Below are 21,915 nucleotides of genomic sequence, written 5' to 3' on the forward strand. Positions count from 1 at the left end.
ACAGTATGAGAAAAATACTGACTCTCCTTGAACGTAGTGTTTTTCTTACACAAAAGACTAGAATTCATTCAATCTAACAGCAAAAAAGGTACATACCCCGCTACATGCTGAAACTTTACTATTAGCACTACAGGGACATTGATAATTAAGTAATTCAAACAAGGTCAGAAAATATGTCAATTGGCATACTAGGAGGACTAAAAGGAAGTGTTGAAGTATTAAGATAGTTTGCAAATCATGCGTATTCCTTATTAACCAAATCAGGTGTCTGCAGCACAAAAGTTCTGATAGGTAAGTTTATTTTGGTTGCCTTTAAAATACTCTGTCAATTCTGTTGATAAAGTAGTACCTCATTTCAACAATTATTTTAGAGTCAGCTTCACCAGACTTTGTAAATAAATAACAAAAAATGAGGAAACACTGACAGTCATTCCAAAATTTTGCTTAAAACCAAAAATATTTCCCTACCCTTACTTCATATAGTGATAGAACAGCAAATGCAAAACTGGAAAAATTTCCAACACTGCGTTTTTAAAACCTCTCACCTGCAGCCTTCAACTGCTCTGAAAAACAACTCACTTGGGTCACTTGAACCCAAACCTTGAAACCAGCTTATGCATTACTAAGACTACCTCATCTACTAGTGTAAAACAAGAAAAAAAAAAAAAAAAAAACAACAAACAAGTAATTGTAGTTCTAAATAAGCCCTAGATTCAGTAAACTTGGGCACCACCTCTTTATATCCCCTCTCCCCCTGTAAAGGCTAAATTCCCTGCTACATCGCCTAATTTACGGGATTTAGGTTTTGAGCTATGTTCAATTACTGTAAGCTTACCCATCCAACACTTCTGCTTGATACGGTATTTCAAGTTTGGAGTAGCTCTTCTCTTTTGCTTTAACAGTTATTTTCCCAGAACACTGTGATGCTTTTTTTGCTTTTGATGCTGTACACACAAGAATATAAGTAGTTTGTTAAAGCAGACAAAAAAAAAAAAAGATTCATTAGATTACACTAGCATGAGTAGAAGAATAAAAGCACAGAGCTAGGCCAGAAATGAAGTATCACAGAAGAGACAAACGGATCTTAAGGAAAGGAAATTTCAACAAGCAACTGACATGGAATAAGTCTAGGAAGTATGAGATCTGAGTTCTGAATTCCTCCTCCTTAACAGCAGTTAGTTGACCTGCCTGAGTTAGTAAGCTTATCTACGATAGGGAAGCCTGGTTGTTCCTGTCAAACAAATAACTTGGACATGTCCAGAGGATAATTCAGATCCCAGTGAGCTGAATCCCACACTTAAGAGTATGGAATACGCCTATCCCTCCACTAACAGACTTGGAACTACCAGTGGAGCAGGACTCTAGGCCAGGAATGCAGCAACATTTTAATAACGAAGAAATCAAATACATGCTAAACTTTGCAGAAAAAGAATCAAAATCCATGTAAGAACCCAAACTACACAAGCTTCAAGAATGATGCTCACAGGCCTCCTCCAAGACCACAGAACAAGCAATGTTAGCCCGGTAGCAATATCACTAGAAAAGTCAAGGGATTCAAATACTAGGTAGGAGAAGCCACCAGCCCCCTAAAGCACCTGCATATATTAGGACAGCTGAAACAGCAAATATTTAGGGCTGGCTGCTTCACTGATAAGAACTCACCAAGTCAGTCCCTTTAACACAATAAGCAGCTTGACTGGGTATTTTTCCCCAACTACCATTCTTTCCAATATCTACCATATGTTAGTCAGTAGGTCCTCATATAACAATTCCCTCCAGCTTCAAAATCTGAACATATTGCCACCTGAGGTTGACAGAGTTCAGCTATTTCAGAATTTATTTATAGGTTAAGACATACTTCACTGGTCTTACAAACCGTAAGCTGTTAAATATCTGAAGTGTTAATCAATAAATAACAATAAAAATCAATCCTCTCCTCTCTATTCATACCACTTCTAAAATTATGTCTACCTGAAATGAAGAACATTGCATCTCTAAGCTTCTCTAAGCTTATTTTTAAGCATATTTTTAAGCCATTTTTAAGCAATCCAGGCAGAAAGACTTACAGCACCAACTAGTATCTTAAAGCAGCAACATCTGAATAGGTCAACAGCACTCTGACAGTTGATTAAAATCTCTATAAAAATGGAGGTGCCTTTCTACAAAATGTCAGCATAGTATTTAGTCACACTATGTAGGAGGAAAATGACCCAACACTTCTTTCATAAATATATAAATGAAAGTCAGTATCAGCATACATAACATATCTTTGTAGTAAAGATATCAGTAAAAGGTTTTTCCACCTTCACCTCCCTTTTTCTTTAATACGAATTCAAGACAGCACAATAAAATAAGCCAACATTCAGAGTAAGGTTCTCAAGAGCATAACAGAGCCCCATTTGCATGGGCATTCCAACATAAAATGTAATTGTTTTAGAAATAAGATTTGGATTCCTTTTTAAACTTCGGAAGGATCAAAAGGTAATCCAAGGGATATACTCTCCTTTAATATACATTACTGTGAGGAACATATCCTGGTTTGTTAGGATTTCTCAAAAACAATGCCTATTTAGACTAAGAATACATTTTAAATAATCAGTGCCTTAACATAAGAATACTGCTTACGTTTAATAGAAAAATTAAAAATTCCTTCTCTTCTCACCAGTATTCAGCAGTCTAAGTTACCTGCTGACTATGATCAGAGACAATCCCTTCAGAAACAACTGAGGTTAGAACTGTAAGCCTTTTCCAGGTAGGAAAATTCCATTTCCTTCTCAAAATTACAAATAACATTTTGTTAAAGAGAGTGAAAATATTTCATGAAGTTTCAGCAAGTTTTAAGAGGCACTTGAGAAGTTCTAAGAAGAGAGGAGCAGTACTTACCATCAAAGCTAATACTTGCAACTTTGGTATATTTACTTTCAGAGGCTTTTAACGTAACCGGCTTGAAATGTACTGTTATAGCTTCGTTCTGCGGTGTAGGTCTAACACTCTGCAAACAATCAAAACATGAAGCATCTGTAAATTAATCATTGTTAAAGACTGTAGAGCCTTCACGTATCCTTCAAAGTGATACAACTGCAACTAGTTTGGGCTGAGTTCTTACAGGTCTCTCTCCTATAATAAAGCAGCATTATAAGAGACTTTAGAATTGTTTTCAGGTCCTGCAAATTACTCAGGCAGTATACAGGAAAGCAGGCAAGAGAGAGCTCTCCTTGAGAGTGTTGGATGAAGTGACAGCATGACCAGAAACTTGTTAATAAAATAGAAAACAAGTTTATTTAAGTTAAGATTTATTTTTTTTTTTTATTCTTAATGCTGCAGGGTTACAATAGCTAGACTATTTGTTTCTGGTGCACTCATTAACAAAGCTGCTAACTGATTTGTGTAATCACTGGTGATGATACAGACATATACCTTGTCTCTGATCCCATGCTAAGTCTGCAGAGGTGCCACAGGAAAAAAAAACAAAACAACTGTATAGAGAATGGTTTTGTAAGTCTGAGATGACACTCATTTCATACCAACATTTTACAGGACCACCTTTTGTATCTGAGAATTACTGTTTCAAGCTAAATGGAAAAGGTAAATTGGGCATTACTGGAATAGCGATTGTGTCAGTTATTAGCCAGAGCTGATTTGTGGACATATTCATTGCTATGCAGCAGGATTATGGATTCCACGTCAACATCTGAAGACTCTATAAAGATTGCTAGCAAACTCTTTATCTAGATGCCAGGGAGAGAAACTGGGCGTGGAGCATTTAAATGCTCTTATTCTTGTTTTGCTTAAAATGAGGATAGCTGCCATGATTCCTCCTCCTCAGCTGTCTCCTCCTGCTGTAAGAACAGCTCAGCTGCTCATGTAGCAGCTGTTAAGCTACTGCAAATTACAGGATGCTGTATTAAGGAAGCTGAAATGAGTGCTGGTTTACCTTATGCGGGCTGCAGAGGTTCAGCACCTGCTTCACAAGCAGCTGAGCCTTTCTTGGTCAGAGAGAAGCACAGCAGACAGCTATCAGTACAAACCAATTACAGTTTTTACAAGCTAAGCAGTCCTTGATTGTGAATTAAAGCCATAAAATCATGCATACATAACTAAGTTGTGCAGACCATGTGATCCTTAGAGGAAAAAAGCAGCACTGCTCCTGCAGCTAATGAACATTCTCTGTTAATTCAACTAGAAGTTTTGTATTTTGGATTTATAGTACTGACCATTGTCAACCATCTGCATATATGTGGTGCAGATATTTCTTTTCACAAGTCAATTCATAATTATCACAATTTTCTTCTAATGAAATCTATACTACAAAACTGAGATCTTGAGATGTCTTTAAAAAAAGACCTCTTAAAGCAGATGAAACCAAAGCTGTAATCAAGTTGACAACTTCCGCATGGCAGCAAGGCTAACCATTTCTCGTAGCTCTTTTCGTGCAAAAGGCTGTTTTTTAATTATTGAAGTTTGAAATTATGCTGATTTCATTTAGTAAATCAAATCAGAAATATTCAAAAGGACAGCCCATTGCCAGAAAAATGGCAGGTTTCAGAGGTGCATCTCTTAAACCCCAAGTGTAACCAACCTAGGTGTATTTACTCAAATTGTCTACAGCTTTTGAATTTAGTTAAGAAAGGAATTTAGCGCTTTGTTGAAAATTTCCTAACTACACCATGCACATTTTTCATTTATTGCTTGATTACATGGTCCGAAAGGAAACACAGAATTAAAACAACTAAAAGAAAAAGAAACATCTAAAGAATCCTTTCAACTTCACCTTCCTCAAATTTTAACCTGTTTCAAATAAAGCCCAAGCAAAACTTGTCCTGATGTGACTTAAGAATCATCAAACAGGGACAGGCCATGAGAATACATGCAAAACAGGTTCTATCAAGAATCCAGTAACACCAATTTTCTCAGAAAAATCTCCTAGTAGCAACTTCTGTGGGGAAGAACAACTTCAAATAGACATGCTTCAGTAACACACGGCTCTCCCACGGTATGGCTCTCCCAGTGAAGATTCCTGACCCTGCTGTATGAAGATACAGTCAATATTTAGCATAAGAGCAGAAAATGAGGACCTTAAATGTTCTAGAGAACACAGAGGGAGGAGAAGGCTTTGTGCTATTGCAGTAGTTATTGGGAAAGACTTCAAACGTTTAAGAACTACACCTATTCTAACAAACTAAAGAGGAGAAGAGTAGGGGTTGAAACACTGGCACATGTTCATCCCTACTGTTTACCTGTCAGCAGGTTCCCAAATGTAGTTTTGCCTTGTCCACCTAGCATATTGCTCTAAAGACTGAGCAGGCTGTAGACTTTTGCTTACAGATAGTGAAGACACAGCTATGCTGCTGCAAGAGGAAAAAGCCCTGCATGCAGCAGACTAAGGCTGGTTCCATTAGTGTCAGAACCACCTCTGTAGTGTTTTAGTTGCTTTAATAGACACAATTATTTTGTCAGCAATAACGTGGCCTTCAGTTTGAACAGGGACACACCTAACTAACTAAAGCTCAATTTCACCATCAAGCACCATCCAGAACAGCCAAGGAATAAACTACCACTAGATTTTAATCCTTTAAGGTAATTTTCCCTTGGTAACTTTGAGACGTGTACACTCAAATGTGCAGACTGAGAACATAACACAGAAGTAAACTACTTCTTGCAGTTTGATAAGAGAAAAACAAATCTACTCTAAAGTATGTGAACTGTGACAGAAGTAAGTAAATACTTTCTTATATAAACACTTTTATTTTCAAACTGATAGAACTCAGCTTCAATACACAACTGTCCTGAAGTTCCTGGTTCTTCCTGCATCAAACGTGATCAGGAGTTCAAATTTTAAAGTGTGCCTTTGCTTTTAGCAATCAAATGAGCTTAAGCTGCCTTAAGGAAACACAAAATTTTCATTCTAGAGAAGGGATAAAAGAAAGTGTTCAATAACCTACATTTACTACATTTTTCACAGCATGGCTTAATTGTTACAGCATGACAGCAGTTTATCCAGTCTAAAATAAACATGATTCTCCCTAATAATGGAGAAATTCCTACAGAATGTAATTAAGAAAGTTTTATAAAGAGTTTTAGAACTTAAAAAAGAAAGTCGAGTGACTCGCTCTTATTTTCCTCAACGAATTTGTTGGACCACAGCATGACTAAGTACTTAAAGGCAGAACAACTACAACTGTGGCAACAGTATTAGTGGTCTGTCATACACAGATGACCTGAAGATATTTAGTTCCTCCAGCACCCAGCTTAAATATATGCTAAATATAGCCTTGGCCTTTTCTTCTGACATTAAGATGAAATTTGTCAGAGAGCTCTGTCTCACTGCTTTTAAACCCTAGCTCTAAAGGGTCAGAAATCTATTTCTCAAGCTCTCCTAGAAGCAAGCTATTCACCAGGTTCTTCCAAGAATTCTTTATTCTTGCTTACCACTTTGAAATTCCTTGATTGGCACAGCAGCAGAAATTCACACAGTGCTTCAAATGCTAGAAAGGTTACAGACTTCACCACAAAGCTGTGCCTTCATGAGAAGAACAATTGACTTGATGTGCCGTATGTGACACACTGAAAAATACATCATATCTGGACCTATGTGGTAACTTCATCATTGCAAAAGTGAGCCCTAAAAGCTCTAGGATTACCAAATGTACTGCTTTGATACTCTGTAGAAGAATAATTCATCTGGAAAAGTTCTGTCATGTCATGTAGAATTGTTATCAAACCATGGCCTTCCATTAGACCACAGTCTGTGGTCTATAGTCTACAGTCCAAAGACCATAGCTTATAAAACATGGGTAGGGTTTTTTTAAACGGAGGAATATGAACTAGGTACTACATTATCAGATATGAAAAGCAATACAGATGGTTTGAATATATGGTTATTTGCATCGTACTCAAGTATATTATACACATAAAAAAAACCCCAAAAAACACCACCACAAAAAACTCCCTATGCCAAAAACCTGGCAAATCTAGGAAGATGGACATGATGTAAGACAGCAGACATAGCTGGAATAATAATTTAATAAATTTACCAACCCTTGTAAAAATCATATACAGGCCTTTTTTTAAATAAAAACCCTCCATGGAAGCTGGCTCATAGCTTACAAGACCACGAGGGACCTTACAGGATCATCTGACCTCATTAATGCAATAAGCATTAGGACTTCGATGAATTAAATTCTGTTTGCATTATACTGCAAGTTTCTCTTGACTTGAAAATTACTAGTGAACAACTTAACAAGCATTGCAATGGACAATTACCACAGTGTAAAGTTATCCTCATTACTAAAAATGTGTTCTGTCTCTAGTTTAAATTCATCTAGCCTCAGTTTCCAGTATCTTTTTTAAGTTTTTGTTAGACCTCTACTATTAAAATACTATTCCCTACAGTTACAGCTCTAAGCTTTAAAAACACAGAAATGCTCTCCAAGAGCTCAGAAAGAAACCTTTGCCAATCCTGCAGTCATTCTTCTCGCTCCTCTGTTTCTTTTCAACACTTCAACACTTTTTGAAGTGCACTGGGACAAGGTATAGCTAGCTATACAACTAAATCTGGAAAACAAGGAAGACAGGAAGGGGAGAAGGAAGAAGTGAGAAAAAATAGTGGGCCATGAGAAAAATTACACAGGAAAAAGGTATGAATGAACAAAGGCGGACTACCGGCTTAGCGCCAAAATTCTATAATAAAAATAGAAAGTAGAAAATCCAAAACCTAGAATTCTGAAGCTGGCTGCACTTTATGTGCAGCTGCAGTGATCTCACTGGAAAGGGCTCTAGAGTGTTTGCAGGCTTTTTTCCTATTTCCAGCTACAAAGCAGATAACCTCAAGAAAACAAGGGTCATTTTACAGTCTGCTCTTGAAAGCTACTCTTTGCTCATCTTAAAAGATTATGTTGGGCAACCACTTTATACACTCTCATGGAGTGTGTGATGAGGACAAAGAATCCCATAGACTCTGCATTAATCTCTTGTTCACTGAATAGGAGTTACTGTTCTCGAGTATAAAAGCTTCCAGAAGCTCAGATATTGCAGGCGCAGCCCATAAACACTGAAACAGCCCTTCAAAGAAGGCTACGAAGCAAATGAATTTTACCATGCATACAGACTGTCTTACTATTAAGTTACGTTTTCAGTCACACATCACCTAGCTTCTAATTCTGAACACTACAAGGTGAACCTGTGAATGATCAATTTTTTACAAAAGAAAGAAAATCCAAGTAGAAAGATTCAAATTGAAAGGAAATAAAACTTACTGTAATTGGCACATCTTTTGTTCCTGAATTTAATAAATGCAGATTTAAAATTTTTGGCAGATCTGTTAAAGAACAAAAAACACACCTGGCTATTAGGCTACTTTAACATAAGAACCATATACAAAGTCATCTGCACTAGCTGGTTTCTCATATAAATTCAAAGTTGTTCAGAGTTAAAAAAGGTAGACTAACATGACAGTATAGCCAGTCAAAACAGCTACTCCCAAGAATCTGACACACTTACAAACTGCATTTTTGTGTATTAATAGGTATTGCATGCTTCAGCTAACCACTCGTATTTCTAACACATTAAGAAATGAACAGGTTAGAATACTACAATGAATGATTTTGCCAGACGCACCAATATTCAGCAGAAACTAATCTTATTCAAAACTCTTTACATGTTAAGTAACTTGCAAGCTTTAGAAGCTACCTTTTTTTAGTGGAAAGAAGATATATACTGTTATTCTTCAGTAATGAGTCCCTTTCACAGTTTCAAAAGATACCTTCAGTTTTACTACTTTCTGCCATATATTTTTCTATTTCACTAAACAATATTAATTTAAAATGTAAAATGTTAGGCTCAAATGTGTAAGCGGCACTTCAAAAAAAGAGAGCTTATCGTAAGTAACAAATTTGACTAAGTTTGCACACTTTCACTATTCCCTGTGTCTGAAAATTAAGACTTATGCAGATGTAAAGCCATCTTTCAAAACAAGTTCACAAATTAAGTAAACTGACAATGGTTTTCAGACTAAGCCATGCGCAACTGTGTAAGACTAATGTTATTACCAGACTTACAAATGGATGTGCAAACTACTGTTTGCTTGTACACACCTCAGGTATACTTGCAGGTGAATACATTTATGCACTGCTGTAACACGTTGTTATCCTGCTTTTGAAACTCTGGCTTTTAAAAAGCATCATTCCATAAGAAATCCTGAATAGTACAAAGATAACTGGGCTTTCCCCTCCCCACCATACTCCTCACAAATACTGAGACCTGGAGTATAATTTACCTTGTGTTCGTAGTGTACCAAAATCTAGCATTTCTGTTGATGAATAGATTCCTGGCGCTTTAAGAAAAAAAAGAGAAGTTACCATTTTCTTATAATACTATAAGCTGAATTATTTTAAAAAACCCACAACAACAAAACAACCACTTTTCTACAAACCTGTTGTAACTTCTACTTCAACAGGGAGAATGATAAATTCTGTGTTGTCTGAGGCATTTGTTTTTATTCTAATGAAGGCTGTATGATTATCTGCTTCTCTTGAAGAAAAGCTGGCTCTCATCACTCCTTTTGTTTCATACGGAGGTATTTCCTGATAAAGAATCAAAGCACATCTATGAGAGTGCAGTAATTACAAAAAAGGCTGCCACACAAAAAAAATTACAACAGAACCATTGAGTATAATTGCATTAAGAGAAAAAGCTGCGACAGCAGTAAGAGATAGGCTGAAAGTTATTAAAGTTACCATTAAATTCAGTAAGGTTAGCTGTAATCGTCTAATAGGACACTGATTAAAAATAGGTATATGCAAGAGGCCTTTCATGTCCAATTTGATTAAGTTTTACGTATTAAAATTGTGGTAAAACAGATTAAACTGACAGAATCTACCAATAAACAAAATCTATTCATAAAAATGTTGAGTCCATTATCATCAAATATTGCTTTTGTATATTCCAATTGTTTTTTCTCCAAAGCAGACACAAGGCATACAGTTTAGCGCTAAATACAAATTGGAATAGCGCAGAACTGCAAATAAATATCATAGAAAGTAGGAATTTTTGATGAGTAGTCCTTGCATCAGTTGATGTTTCAGATCACGGCCTCTATGCTTTATGTTTTTAATGAAGGAAACTGGACAGGACACAATGCATATAGGTGTGGATTTTCTTATACACCTGCTCTGGGCGTTCTGTAGTACAAACCAATCCATTCTGAAGATCAAGCCATATTTTCCATGGCACAATCACAGAATGGTTTAGGTTGGAAGGGACCTTAAAGATCACTTAGTTCCAACCCCCCTACCATGGGCAGGGATGACTTCCACTAGACCAGGTTGCTCAAAACCCCATCCAACCTGGCCTTGAACACCTCCAGGGATGGGGCATCCCCAACTTCTCTGTGCAACCTGTGTCAGTGTCTCACCACCCTGAGTGAAGAATTTCTTCCTAATATCTAACCTAAATCTACCTTCTTCCAGTTTAATACCATTACCCCTCGTCCTATCACTGCACTCCCTGATAAAGAGTCCCTCCCCACCTTTTCTGTAGGCCCCCTTTAAGTACTGGAAGGCTGCTATAAGGTCTCCCCGGAGCCTTCTATTTCTCAGGATGAGCAGCCCCAACTCTCTCAGCCTCTCCTCATAGGAGAGGTGCTCCAGCCCTCCGATCATCCTTGTGGCCCTCCTCTGGACTAGCTCCAACAGGTCCATGTCCTTCTTATGTTGGGGGCTCCAGAGCTGGATGCAGTACTCCAGGTGGGGTTTCACCAGCGCAGAGTAGAGGGGCAGAATCACCTCCCTTGATCCGCTGGCCGTGCTGCTTTTGATGTAGCCCAGGATGCAGTTGGCATTCTGGGCTGCGAGCGCACATTGCCGGCTCATGTTGAGCTTCTCATCCACCAACACCCTCAAGTCCTTCTCCTCAAGGCTGCTCTCGATTCGTTCTCCACCCAGCCTGTATTTGTGCTTGGGATTGCCCTGACTCATGTGCAGGACCTTGCACTTGGCCTTGTTGAACTTCATGAGGTTTGCACAGGCCCACCTCTCCAGCCTGTGCAGGTCCCTCTGGATGGCATCCCTTCCCTCCAGCATGTCGACTACTTCACATAGCTTGGTGGCGTCAGCAAACTTGCTGAGGGTGCACTCAACCCCAACATCCGTGTCAAGTTGTTAAATAGTACTGGTCCCAGTACTGACCCAAGGAATGCCTCTTGTCTCCAAGACAAGACCTCCAAGACCTCTTGCCACTGGTCTCCACTTGGGTATCAAGCTGTTGACCACAACTCTTTGAGTGCAGCCATCCAGCCAAAACCTTATCCACCAAATGGTCTATCCGTCAAATCCATGTCTCTCCAATTTAAGAGACTAGGATGTCATGCAGGACAGTCAAACGCCTTGGCACAAATCCAGGTAGATGATGTCACTTGCTCTTCTCTTATCCACCAATGCTGTAACGCCATCACAGAAGGCCACCAAATTTGTGAGGCATGACTTGCCCTTAGTAAAGTCATGTTGGCTGTCACCAATCTCCTTATTTTCCACATGCCTTAGCATAGTTTCCAGGAGAATCTGCTCCGGAATCTTGCCAGGCACAGAGGTGAGACTGACCAGCCTGTAGGTCCTCAGCTCTCCCTTTTTTAATTTTTTTAAAAATGGGGGTTACGTTTCCCCTTTTCCAGTCACCAGGAACTTCATCGGACTGCCATGACTTCTCAAATAGGATGGATAGTCATCCGCCAGTTCCCTCAGGACGCGCAGATTAATCTCATCAGGTCCCATGGACTTATACACCTTCCGGTTCCTCAGATGGTCTTACAATGACTGTAGATGTATTCTTTGAAAACTGCTGAATATCAAAGTAACTAGTTCCAACAGCCACTACTTGGTGAGTCCCTAAACTAAGAAGCATTCAAGTTCTTTTTTCACTTATTCACAGACCTAAGATAATGCAGCCGTTCATTAATGTTTCAAAGGATGTGATTTCACTCTTCCATATGTGTAACTAGGGATTGGTGACAAATCATAACAAATTCATTTTTTAAAATGAATACATGTATTGAAATGGACCTTCATTTAAAAAAAAAAAAAAAAATTTAAATCTATTTTAATGTTTACATCTAACCCTCAGCATCTGTTTACTCTTTCCACTGCATTTTTTAAAATGCTTGTGATCTGTTTTCACACTCACTTGCTTGCAACTTTTGTATCTTAAACTAGGATACTGACATTCTCATGGACTTTCTCCAGAAAAGCCAGGAATTAAGTTTTGCGATGGTCCTTCCTAGCTTACTTTGAAATATCCTGGCTTTACCCATTCCAACAGATGTAACTGTCAGTGACTATAATGATACACTTGAGCAAGAGACAAGTTTTGGAGCCCAACCACTTTAAAGTCTCTCCCAGACAAAAAAAAGTCCTCAAAAGAAGGAATAATTCCAATTAAAGAGGAAAATAGGTTTGTATCTAATTGGACATTACCAATAATTTGATATACAGCATGGAGCCAATACACTACCTTCAGGATGCTTCTAAAATTTATTTCACTAAAGGATATCAATATGTGTTACTTCAAAACTACAGTAAGTGAAGAATGCAACTAAACAGATTAATCGGGCCAGACTGTGAGTCCATCCAACCCACTACCCTGTATCCAGCAGCAGACATGAAGAGCAAAGAGTAACTGCAGGGCATGCATGTAGAATATTTTCCAGAACAGTTTCCAGCCATTCTCGACTCATGCTCTATGGTTTTATTGCAGCTAGACACTCTGCTGTTTTATTTAGTACTCCTTAGTAGATTCTTCTTCCCTAAGATCATTCAGCTGCTTTTTCAACCCAAGTATGCACTCATAGTGATTTGCAGGAAGGACTTTCTCAGTTTAAAAGACAAAAAAAAAAATATAAAAGAATCCACATATTCTTCCTGTGGGTTAGATGCAGCTCACAGGCCACCAGAAGGACTATGTTGTCCTGAATCCTTAGGTAAGAGTAATTCATTCTACTAGTCAATCACCTTATTCCTCTCATTTCAAAAAAAGCACAGCTCAATACAGATGGCTTCTTTTAATTAAACCTTTCATTCAATTCCTATTACCATACAATTAACAGACCCTGTTACCGTTTCCATTTTTATGGGATATTTTTAATGATTACATCACAAGAAACAAAGTTGGTAAAAAAACCCGACAAACTAAAATCGTATCAAAATAAAACCTCCCCAAACAAGTACAATGAACACTGCAAGCTATGACTACTCACCCATAGCTTCCTTGTACCTCCTTGCTGACCTGTTGGAAGCTCTAAATGGAGATCACCTCCACTGGAATACATTTCTACCACCTGAAGTGGTTAACAGGAAAATGTTAGCACTCAACTTTAAAGGGATCTTGTTTTACTTATCAGGTATTATAAGGTGCAATGGCGTGGGTTAACAACTACGTGACCATTGGAGTATCTTATAAATTCACATTTAACGATGATATAGCCATTTGCTAGTACTACACTTTGTGCTTTCTGTACCATTTCAGTTTGTGGATCACTTAACAGAATCAGATCGTGTTTATCAGAGGACTATTCATTTACTTGTTTGGTTAGGTATAGACATCAGTCCTGCCTTAACATAAGAACGCTTGCCAACGTTACATACTAGGGTACACCATAAAGACACCTTATGCTGTGCAAAAGAAGTAGAAGGAAGCCAAGAGGCATGCCTCGATTAAAAGCACAAGATCTATTTTACTTTGTTTACTTCCATATTTCTCTTAATTACCAGTTAAGTTCAATTCTTTAATTTTCAGTAATTATGACCATTTTAAAAATGGAAATTTCACAGCAAAACCTCAATTCAGCATATTAAGAGATCTGTGAGCATAATCTACAATTTCTAGAACAACCAATTTGCATTTAAACAGAAAAACATTTATATAGTATGAAAGACTTGGCCTCAAATAGCTTTAAAGTTCAAACAGAATTTTAAGAAGTACCAAAATAACCAAAATTTCAATTGAATATCATAAACATAAATGAACATTTCATGGTTTTCTCTTAGGCTCACCTGCAAAGGTTCACTGTGAGGGTTATGTATATTTATTATAGGAGAAAAACTGCTATTTACAGGAACTCGTGCCCCAATAAATGGGCGCAATCTATAGGGGTTCGGTACTCCAATGCCAAACACCTGGTTCAGAAAAAGAAAAACAAGCTTAAGTAGCTGTATGTAATGGTTGCAAAGCCAATTTCAGCAATCTAACAAGTACTCTTTTCAATTAATTTTATAGTATACTTCTAACCAAACATTTAAAACCAGTATCATGCTAAAGCACTGAAATAAACTGGTTTGGTTTGCAGCTAAAGGGTATTTCTCATTGCTGCTACTTACACTGACATATTTAGAACATAGGAAGTCAAAATGCCATCTTTTTTTCTGATAATCTGAAATACTAGATACCAGCTAAAGGTTAAAACGATGTGAAATACCCTTTAATCATAGCATTATGAAACAGACGTGAAACATATGGGACATGTTTTTCTTGTTGTTTTCAAAACATTGTCATGGTAAGAGTCTTATTCTTTCAACAAGAGGGTTTCTCTCACTTTTCAGACTCTCATCTGTCTGGTTTATCTTTCTGAATCTCAAGTGAACAATTTTTTGCCAGCTTAATGAATAACATTGTCTTGTGACTGGATCAGATGAGTACAGAGCCAAAGAACGATCTAGATCACTGCAACGAGCCACTAAAATAACACACAAAAAAGTTGTTGGGAGGATTTTAAACCCTCCATAATTTCATCGACCTGGCTTACAGTACTGCCCTACAGGTATTTACAATGGCATACCTCTGTGTTACAACAAACAGCAGGGATGGAAACTTCTTCAACTGGGCTGATAAAAAAAAAAAACCCTACAACACTACTGTGCAAATGTCTGTGGATGATTAAGCATGCCATAATAGATACTGCTCTGGTTGACTGACACTTCACAAGTTCTTCTGAAAGACTGTAATTCTCTTACCTGATAAGTAAATACCCCATGATTAGAAGTGTTAATAAATAAAGTGTTCTCTACATTTCCCACTACTCTTGCAAGGAAAACTACATCAAAGGACGTATTCCCTCCTGGAAGAATTTTCTGGAAAATAAAAATGAGCAAGCAGAGGAATAAGCAAAACCATTTATTGAAGACATTCCACCCTGCAGGTGAACAATACTTTTTGTGCTACAGAAGATCTCCTTGTGTTCTTTATGGAAAACTGAAGTTAGAAAGTCTACTGCAGATTTGCAAAAAAAAAAAAGCGTAGAAGTTTTAGACAAATACAAATGTGTAAAAAAATTAATAAAAATACCAGTATTTTACACCTATTACCTAGTGCAGGATCATATTTAATTGAATTTTTACGTTAAATTCTGAACACAAGAGTTCAGCTTATCACAGAAATATTTTTGACTGACAGTTTACAGAATATTGGGGAAAGGCAATTACTACAACATTTCCGTAAGTGAGAAAGGTTGCTTGTAGACAGGTTTTCTGAAGTTTTTAGTGTTTACATGGCCCCTGCTAAGCCACAGGCCCTGCAGACAAAACTGAAACTAGAGGACTATATCTGACAGTAATGTGGTTAAGAGTTAACCCTGCTGACACCATGTTTTCTAACTTGCAAGTTCCTGTAACATGATTGCACTAGTTATAAGTGCATTGGAGTGACTGCTTCACACTAACATCACTTCACTGGACTTACAATTTTCAAAAAAAGCAAAATAACAGCTTGTTCCTGTATGTACTCTAAGGCAATGTACACTTAGTCACTTCTGCAACAAAGGAGATCTGCTGTTAAGCCGTCAGTTACAGTATACACTTCCAGTGTAGTCAGAACTCCTATGCAATAGTTCATTCCTTCTCTTCTAGTAGGGTGTCCTGGTTTCAGCTGGGATAAGAGTTATTTTTCTTCCTAGTAGCTGGTGTAGTGCTGTGTTTTGGATTTAGTATGAGAATAATGTTGGGAACACACTGATGTTTTAGTTGTTGCTAAGCAGTGCTTATACTAAGTCGAGGACTTCTCAGCTTCTTATGCCCTGCCAGCTGGAGATGCACAAGAAGCTGGAAGGGGACACAGCCAGGACAGCTCACCCAAACTGGCCAAAGGGATATTCCATACCATATGATGTCATGTTCAGCATATAAACCGGGGGGAGTTGGCCGGGGAGCAGCCGCTGCTCAGGGACTGGCTGGGCATTGGTCAATGGGTGGTGAGCAATTGCATTGTGCACAATTTGTTTTTTTATTATTATTTTTTCCCTTCCTTTTCTGTCCTATTGAACTGTCTTTATTTCAACCCACGAGTTTTACCTTTTTTTGGCAACTCTCCCCCCCCATCCCACTGGGGGCGAGCGAGGGAATGGCTGTGTGGTATTTAGCTGCCTGCCAGATTAAACCACAATACAGGGTTCATGCGTGTTTCCGTGCTCAGTTCAAATTTGCTTGGTAACTGATATGAGATAAAGAACTGCAGTATCTTAATACTTTTAGGTATGTAATTATTGCATTAAATAGCTCCTTTAAAGAAGGGAGGGAAATCAAGCTCCCATTCGGGGTGGGGCAGGGGAAGGAAAAGTTCATTTTGAGAAAGCAGAGTAACTTACCCTATTTTGAAAAAATGACGCGTGAAAATGTGATGTTGTAGCAGATATTGATACTAATGTAATTGTTTCTTCTGAGCTAGGGTTATGTAGGTAAACTTTTTCCATTTTTGGCATTCCAACTGGCCTGTGGAGACAGAGAGAATACTTATAAACTGTTAGAATTCTAGAAAATAGAACATTGGGCTTTATCCCATTAAACCAGATAGGAACACAACAGTGATGAACACTGACAATAGAACTCTGCATTAAATCTTATTTCGAGTAACATATGTAAATTCTACCTTGAAGAATTACTTAGTTAGCATCTTTTCCATTATTTTATTGATTACTATTCCTGAAGGCTTACTTAACATTGTATCATCTTCTAAAATGACACCTATCCAAAATGAAACTATTTTTCAGGTATTTACTTCAGAATCAGAAGAAGCGAAGTTTTCTATTACCATGCTAGAACCTTTAAGCAATTATCTTAAGACAGATTTCACACAGCAACTTGAAATAAACAGAACACACCAGAGACAGAAGTCTAAGCACACTTTTTTCCTGATAGATTGTAAGTAGTCTTACCCAGAATTTTTCTGGTATTATATTTTATAATATGCTGTACAGAATGAAGTACGCAAACATGTGCAGCAACAACTATTTTATTTGTATACTGCATTTTAATTCATACTTTAAGGAAAAAAATAGAAAATGCTTGAGATAAATTCTAGAATTTAAGCAGTCTAAAACACCGAAGTCAAACAGCACACTTTTTCAGTAATATGACATACTAATAACTTATTCCACACAAACTTTAGGCTTCTTCCTTTTTGCTTACAACAGCTGACACGACAATAAATGCTTCAGTTTCAACAATTATTTTTCAGACTTTGGTTATCTCTTCAGAATTTTTTTCATCCTTTTAACACATACATGTTAAGCATCAGCACCAAAGCACTAATAAAGCCTGTAGATTACAATTTGCTCCAAATTAAATTCAGAATTCAAAACAGTTAACTCTTAACTTTCAGGCTACATGTGTTCCACATAGCACTCCTTTCCATGTCACCTGCTCCAAACATTGCAAGGACCACAAAACTGTTGAGAAGAATTACTGTCTGCAGTAGCCAAAGTGGTGATGACCAATAATAGGCAGTTGTTCTGCCATCCTCAGTTAACTTTAACAGGCCAAATTAATAAGCACTATTCTAGTTGCACAGTTTTTCAGCTTGTGGGGGGAGAGCGTGCCTCAATAGATAGAGCAACATAAGCTTGCTGTAAACTAAAGGTTGCATTGAATGGAGGATTTAGTGACAGTAATCAAACTATACCACAATTTACAAAGTGATTGCAGTAACAGACAGAACCTTCTACTTATGAAACATGGCCTAAACATATAGATGCTAAAGACCGTGATATTAATTCAAAGACACAATGATTAACATTAAATAAACTGCAGCATCACAAACAGTAGAATATATCTGCACTCTACTACTGTAAATCTCTCTACTTTGCTTGCTGACTCCTCCTAATATCTCCATCAGCAAACACTTGTTCTTGATCCTTCTTTCACCGTCCAAAAAAAATTTAAAAAAATCTCATTTTCACTTCTCTAATCTAACTTTAATAAAGACAAAACTTTCTCTCCTCACCTTTTAAAACCCCCATGAAACCAAGTTAAGCCATAATGTAAGTATTTGTATCTTTTGCCAGTATACATGCGGATATTAGAAAGAGAAATGGTTTATCAGCTGTTATGTTTTGCATTAACTGCTGTAACTGCTACATTGTTGATCAATGGAATCAAACAGTAAACCTATGCACCTGTTTCTCCCTTCACTAGGGAAAAGCTTATCAGACCAGAGCAATTTGAATGAGATCCAACCCTCTGAAGTTCCCCATCTCTACCCCATCCCCTGCAAAAAAGAAAAAAAAAAAAAAAAAACAACACAAAAAACCCCCAACCACCCACAAAAGCACAACTAAGAAAAGTGTCTGCTGATACTGAGTTAACCAAGACCCCCCAAATGCTGAACCCGCTGCTTCAAACTGACATCAGTGAAAGGCATAAGCAAGCTTTTGTAACAGTTAGCAACTTCGCAGTGAATCTGTTGTTTACAGAAAGTGGTCATGCCTTGAAGAATTCCCCTCTGATTATACCAACACAAAAAAAATATAACAGTACAACTCCTCCAACACTGAAGAAAGCTCTTTCAGTCTCTCATGAAGATCAGCTGTCTGTTCCTTAGTTCCCCCTGTAATTTTTCATTCTTCTCAGTGGAAGACATGCTGCCAGAAGCACTTTGTTCTAACTCTTTTGCTTGCCATAGTGCATTTTCTGGATGCTTCTCTTCCCCAGCGCATGTTAGTAGCTCCCCAAGAAGTGGAAACATCATCTTCCTCCTCTATTACAATGAACTCCAAGCCAGTTTTCATAAGAAGAGCTGTCCTGGTTTGAGCGACACAGGACTAATTTCTCTTCTAATACTCAGGAAAACTGCACTTTTAGAAGACTCTAGTGTCTGAATTGATGAAAATATTTATGTTATAGACAGCTATGGTGTGTGGGTTTCAAGGTCTCAGTGTTTTTAAGCTTGCCAGGTGCAGGGATGAGGAGCGAGACCTGAGCGCTTGACCCAAGTTGGCCAACAAGATTATTTCATACCATGAATGTAACATTCAATTAGAAAGTTTTCTGCGAAGTCTCTCTCTCCCTTGATGGCTGCCATCCTAAGAACTTCTTGCCCTGGTGCCAGACCCCTGAGGCCTTCTCTTCCTCCCAAAGCCATAGCCCTGGCAGTGTCCAACATTTGCTGTCCACTGCTGGGAGCGCGGCACAGCTTCCTACTGATATAATTGCCCAAGTATAATTTTTGTGTATTTTGTATTGGTATCGGGATCAATATTGGTTCTTTAGTGTTATTGATGTTAATCGTCTAGTCTTATTCTATTAAATCTGTTTATATTTCAACCCCCAGGTTTCCTTGATGTTTCCCCGATTCCCCTTCCGAGATGGGGAGGGGTCATCAAATGACAGAATGACTGTCTAAACGACAATAAATTTTTAAGGGTTTTTCAAACCATAACAGGAGCTTAAGAGCCAAAAACAAGAACAAAGCAGAACAGTTTCCACCAACCACAGCAGCAGGAAGTGAGAGAAAATGAGGCACTGCATTATATGTGAGCAAATGACATGACTAGCATGTCACCTCTGGTCTCTACAGAGAACCAGCTGTGTACTGAAAACCTAAGATCAGAGTTGAACTAAGAGATACTTTGTATGATGCATAATGTGGAAAACACCACAAAGCCAAGAAAATTATGTTGAATGAACCAGTAATACTGAAGTGTCAGTCTGTTCCTGTCAGAAAGGTAGTTTGGAAGTAAAACTCATTATCTCAGGAAATGTTTCAAATATTAACAATCTTTTAAGGCCTTCATGCTATTCCAGTTCTGAAAAGAAGAGAATATACAACAATATATTTGATAGGCTAAAGCCTATAAAAACAGCAAGTAGGGAAGTAGCCATGACAGACATCATGGTTCACTAACTTCAGATTCCAGACTAAACCACTACAGTATAAGTGAGAAAGGCAGAAGTCACTAAAAAGGAATTCTGTTGCCAGGACTATGTTTTATTTTACTGTTTTGTTGACCATTCTGATTTTGAAACAATGAGTCTGGTATTATGTTTTGCTCAGATACAGCCTTCTTTGTATTCTTTAAGCTTGATGTTAGCCAAATCTACAGAAATAGGACAAAACTCACTTGTTTCTTCTGCCATCAGACATGGTAAAATCCAGGTAAAGGAGTGTGCACCAGGCACGTTTAATGAACCTACATCCCAGGCAATAATCACACATAAGGGATGCTCTCCAGGCTGTTGATTATCAAGCCGCAGTGATCTGCACAAGTATAGCGTTACCTGGTGCCAAATTTTACAGCAGAATTTCCTGGAGCAGTCGCAGCTAGCACTTCTCATTGCAAGAAGCTCGTACAGACACACACCTTCAGGCAAACATGAACTGTCAAAGCATGTAAGATTTTGCTCCTGATCTTATGTCCCTGTATAGGTCCACCTACGCTGATAAAAAAAACAGATACCACAACCTAGATGAGAATATGGTAATTAACAAGGGTGAGGTGCCTGATCAAATGCATAAAGAAGCCTATATTCCTGTTCTTCACTGCTGCAACTCAACTCTTTCCAAAGTCTGAGTTAGTATCGGCAGTGCATTGTAAGCATGTCCTTGTAATGGAATTCATTGTTGCTCTAGGGATCAAGAGGTAGACTATTTTAACAAAGGAAACCAGCTCCTGCAAAAAGATGGGGAGATGAGTCCTTGATTTATTGGCTCAAACTTAACTTGCAAAAATATTGAGCTATTCACTGTGAAACAAATATGATTTCAGAAAATGCCCTTTTAAAATAGTAATTACTTTTTTTTTTTTACTGCATATAGTTTAGACACCTCTAAAATGTTCACGTGATTTATGAAAACTGATACAAATATACGACTGAAAAGCAAAGGATATAAATTCAGCAGATGGATTCTTCCTCTCCCATCTCCTATTCTTTCTTATAAGACTGGAGGGAGAACGGAAGTCAACCAAAACATTCCCACTTAGATTTCTGACATGCTGGGAATATAGATAAATATACTCAAGATTCAATTCAGGTAAATTCCTCATGAACTTGAGTTTAAGAAATATGTTTTCCCCTCAGTATTTTTTTCCTTTTGGTATCTTTGGTAACTGCCGAAACAATTGTAAGACCAGTTGTCACACAATATATCAAAAGTTTCACGTCCAAGTGGAGACCAGTGATGAGTGGCATTCCTCAGGGGTCGGTACTGGGACCTGTACTGTTCAACATCTTTGTCGCAGACATGGACAGTGGGGTCGAGTGCACCCTCAGCAAGTTTGCCAATGATACCAAGCTGTTTGGCGAGGTAGACATGCTGGAGGGGAGGGATGCCATCCAGAGGGACCGGGGCAGGCTGGGGCCCAAGCCAACCTCATGCAGTTCAACAAGGCCAAGTGCAAGGTCCTACATCTGGGTCAGGGCAATCCCAAGAAGAAATACAGGCTGGGTGGAGAATGACTAGAGAGCAGCCCTGAGAAGAAGGACCTGGGTGTGCTGATTCACCAGAAGCTCAGCATGAGCCAGCAATGTGCGATCACAGCCCAGAAGGCCATCCGTATCCTGGCTGCATCAAAAGAAGCGTGGCCAGCAGGTCAAGGGCGGTGATTCTGTCCCTCTACTCCACTCTCGTGAGACCCCACCTGGAGTACTGCATCCAGCTCTGGAG

General features: G+C 38.2%; 1 protein-coding gene across 1 annotated transcript in view; it reads right to left on the reverse strand.

Annotated features, from left to right (window-relative positions):
* TMEM131 (transmembrane protein 131) overlaps positions 1-21,915 on the reverse strand; it is an 86,397-nt gene that overhangs the window by 37,554 nt on the left and 26,928 nt on the right. Inside the window, exons 4-12 of the mRNA XM_009883131.1 lie at positions 16,622-16,745; positions 14,997-15,113; positions 14,040-14,162; positions 13,244-13,324; positions 9,431-9,581; positions 9,275-9,331; positions 8,256-8,317; positions 2,884-2,992; positions 836-944 (exon numbers count right to left, since the gene is read on the reverse strand). Coding sequence (XP_009881433.1) covers positions 836-944; positions 2,884-2,992; positions 8,256-8,317; positions 9,275-9,331; positions 9,431-9,581; positions 13,244-13,324; positions 14,040-14,162; positions 14,997-15,113; positions 16,622-16,745 — 933 coding nt within the window. The remainder of the gene's footprint in view (positions 1-835; positions 945-2,883; positions 2,993-8,255; positions 8,318-9,274; positions 9,332-9,430; positions 9,582-13,243; positions 13,325-14,039; positions 14,163-14,996; positions 15,114-16,621; positions 16,746-21,915) is intronic.

Source organism: Charadrius vociferus, unplaced genomic scaffold (genome assembly GCF_000708025.1).
Source record: "Charadrius vociferus isolate BGI_N301 unplaced genomic scaffold, ASM70802v2 scaffold92, whole genome shotgun sequence".
Classification (NCBI taxonomy): domain Eukaryota; kingdom Metazoa; phylum Chordata; class Aves; order Charadriiformes; family Charadriidae; genus Charadrius; species Charadrius vociferus.